Source organism: Myotis brandtii, unplaced genomic scaffold, assembly GCF_000412655.1.
Source record: "Myotis brandtii unplaced genomic scaffold, ASM41265v1 scaffold17, whole genome shotgun sequence".
NCBI classification, from domain to species: Eukaryota; Metazoa; Chordata; class Mammalia; order Chiroptera; family Vespertilionidae; genus Myotis; species Myotis brandtii.
Window position 1 is genome coordinate 10,177,974 of NW_005356259.1, and position 1,435 is coordinate 10,179,408.

A 1,435-nucleotide genomic window follows, 5' to 3' on the forward strand; every position below is an offset into this window, starting at 1 on the left:
TCAGTCCACACTGGGGGTGGGGAGTTTGGGACATGGCAAGTCCAAGGCAGCTGGATGATGACAGGCCCTCAAACTGGACGGCCAGGCAGAGTCAGGCTGGAGTTGTGGCCTTGGTACTTTGAGGAGGCTGGAGACATGGGGTGCAGAGGGGCCCTGAGGAGGCTGGAGACGTAGGGTGTGGAGGGACCCTAAGGGACAAGGGGAAGCTGATTGGCAGTGAGATGGAGAGAAGGGAAAAGATGTCCAGAGAGACCCACATCCGAGAGCAGCCCTGACGGTTCTGCCAGCAACCCAACCTTTCAAGGAACAGGTCGTTCCTGTGACATCTAAACTACTCCAGGGTTCAGATAACAGATGGTGTGGCCTCAAGAGAGACGAAGGTCAGGACCTGGATTCCGACCTTCAGAGTCAACCTCTCAGCTGATTCCAGGCCCTGCACGTCCTGGGTTTGTCTATTGTTCTTTAAACCCCCATTTATTACAAAAGGTCGTTGGAGCTAGCATCTGCTCCCTGCAAAAAAAAAAAAAAATTGAAATCCCCGACCACATGCACGGTCTATATTCTTACAACCGAAAGGTGGCTATGGCTACCTGGTCACTATTTGCCTTTATTTTGATCATAGTACTTAGTCTGACTCCATTGTTCAGATAATTATTATCATCCACAAATATTTCCATCTCTACTATGTCCCTGGCGCTGTGAGGAATATGAAGAACACGAGCTCCGGCCTCCAGTCCACATGGTGTCAGGGAGGAGAAGACCCACAGCAGACGGAGGAAAGGAACTCCCTCGGAGGTGAGAGAAGCCCACCGTGAGCAGCAGGCGGGTTCCCGAGGGGAACGGAGTTCCTTTCACCTGAGTGGGCAGGACCCACAGAGAAGGCAGGGGAGAATGAGAGAAATTCAATGTTCACGAAAAGAAGAGGAACAGAGGTGTGATGACGGCACGCACAGAGGATGGAAAAAGGCACAATGGACAATAAAGAGATGGTGACCAGGCCAGATCAGCTGAGGGAAAGGTTCTTGGAGCATGGAGTGGGTTGAATTGTTGCCACCAAAAAGGTATATCCATGTCCTCTGGGACCTGTGAAAGTGATCTTATTTGGGAAAAGGGTCTTTGCAGTAGGCGGGCTCTAAATCCAACAACAAATGTCCTTATAAAACACAGAAGAGGAGAAAACACCCACACACACAGAGGAGACGGCATGTGAAGATGGAGTCAGCGACTGGACTGATGAACACCTGGAGCTACCAGAAGCTGGAAGAGGCGAGAAGGATCCTCCTGCCCAGCCGGTTGAGCATTGACCTGTAGACCAGGAGGTCACAGTTCAATTCCCAGTTGGGGCACATGCTCAGGTTGTGGGCTCGATCCCCAGTGGGGGGCGTGCAGGAGGCAGGTGATCAATGATTCTCTCTTATCATTGATGTTTCTATCT

The 1,435-nt window shown here is 51.4% G+C and overlaps 1 protein-coding gene across 6 annotated transcripts in view; it reads right to left on the reverse strand.

Annotated features, from left to right (window-relative positions):
* Positions 1-1,435, reverse strand: part of SNX10 (sorting nexin 10) — a 60,845-nt gene that overhangs the window by 31,742 nt on the left and 27,668 nt on the right. Inside the window, exon 1 of one of the 6 annotated variants that reach the window (XM_014537017.1) lies at positions 666-692. The exons of 4 other annotated variants lie outside the window; for them this stretch is intronic. In XM_014537017.1, coding sequence (XP_014392503.1) covers positions 666-677 — 12 coding nt within the window. In that variant the 5' untranslated portion in view covers positions 678-692. Of the gene's footprint in view, positions 1-257; positions 272-665; positions 693-1,435 lie in introns of those variants that run through there. One more of the 6 variants, XM_014537018.1, reaches the window with a different exon arrangement.